Genomic DNA, 1,159 nt, shown 5'->3' with positions numbered 1-1,159 from the left:
GCCGCCCGCGGCCGCCGCCGCCTCGTCCAGGTTGTGCAGCTGGGCGAAGCCGCCGCCGCCGCCGCCGCCGCCACCGCCATCCGACTTGGCCGCCATCTTGCTGCCGCCGCCGCCGCGTCCCCGGCCCGTTCGCCGGGCGCTCGCTCGCTCCGCCCCCCCCGTGCCCGCTCCCCCCGCCCGCCGCTTCCGGGGGCGGCGCTTCCCGTGCGCGGGCCGCGGGACGGGCCGGGGCCGCCTGGCGGCGACAGCGGCCGGAGCCGGGAGGGAGCGGCAGGGAAGGGACCTCAGAGACCGTCTCGTTCCAGCCCCCTGCCGCGGGCAGGGGCACCTTCCGCTAGACCGCGTTGCTCAAAGCCGTTCCCCCTTGTGTCCTGTCGCTCCATGCCCGAAGTCCTCTTGGAGCCCTCCTGCAGAATCATTTAGGTTGGAAAAGACCTCCAAGATCATTAGTCCAACTAACCCAGCGGTGGCGTGTTCACCCGTAAATCGCGTCCCCAGGTTCCACATCTACACGTTTTTTTGAAAACCTCCGGGGATGGTGCCTCTACCACTGCCCTGTTCCGTTGCCTGATCACCCTTTCCATGAGGAACTTTTTCCTAATATTCCAATCTATACCTCCTCTGACACAGCTTGAGGCCATTTCACAGAATCACAGAACCACTTAGATTGGAAAAGACCTCCAGGATCATGGAGTCCAACCTGTGACCCATCCCCATCTTGTCACCCGGCCCAGAGCACTGAGTGCCACATCCAGTCATTCTTGGGCACCTCCAAGAGTGGAGACTCCACCACCTCTCTGGGCAGCCCCTTCCCAGTGTCTGATCACCCTTTCTGTGAAGAAATTCCTCCTGATGTCCAAACTAAACCTCCCCTGGCTCAGCTTAAGACTTTGGTACTGGAAGGTACCCAGAGTCTTCTCCAGGCTGAACAAACAACCCCAGTTCTCTCAGCCTTTCCTCATAGGAGAGGTGTTCCACTTCTCTAATCTTCGAATCACAGAATCTTCACAGAATCATAGAATATCCTGAGTTGAAGGGACACACAAGTCCAACTCCTGGCCCTGCACAGAACACTCCAACAGTCCCACCATGTCCCTGAGAGTGTCACCCAAACACTCCTTGAGCTCTGGCAGCCTTGGGACCATGATCACTGCCCTGA

At 60.4% G+C, this 1,159-nt stretch overlaps 1 protein-coding gene across 1 annotated transcript in view; it reads right to left on the bottom strand.

The window, feature by feature from the left end:
* The window catches only part of XKR6 (XK related 6), a 180,210-nt gene extending 180,114 nt beyond the window's left edge, over positions 1-96 (bottom strand). Inside the window, exon 1 of the mRNA XM_027665087.1 lies at positions 22-96. Within this exon, the coding sequence (XP_027520888.1) occupies positions 22-96 (75 nt within the window). The remainder of the gene's footprint in view (positions 1-21) is intronic.
* Between the last annotated feature and the right edge of the window lie 1,063 nt (positions 97-1,159).

Source organism: Corapipo altera, unplaced genomic scaffold (assembly GCF_003945725.1).
Source record: "Corapipo altera isolate COAL_440 unplaced genomic scaffold, ASM394572v1 164, whole genome shotgun sequence".
In the NCBI taxonomy this organism is placed as follows: domain Eukaryota; kingdom Metazoa; phylum Chordata; class Aves; order Passeriformes; family Pipridae; genus Corapipo; species Corapipo altera.
The sequence above is the reverse complement of the archived record's forward strand: the minus strand, read 5'-3'. Positions and strand labels throughout refer to the sequence as shown.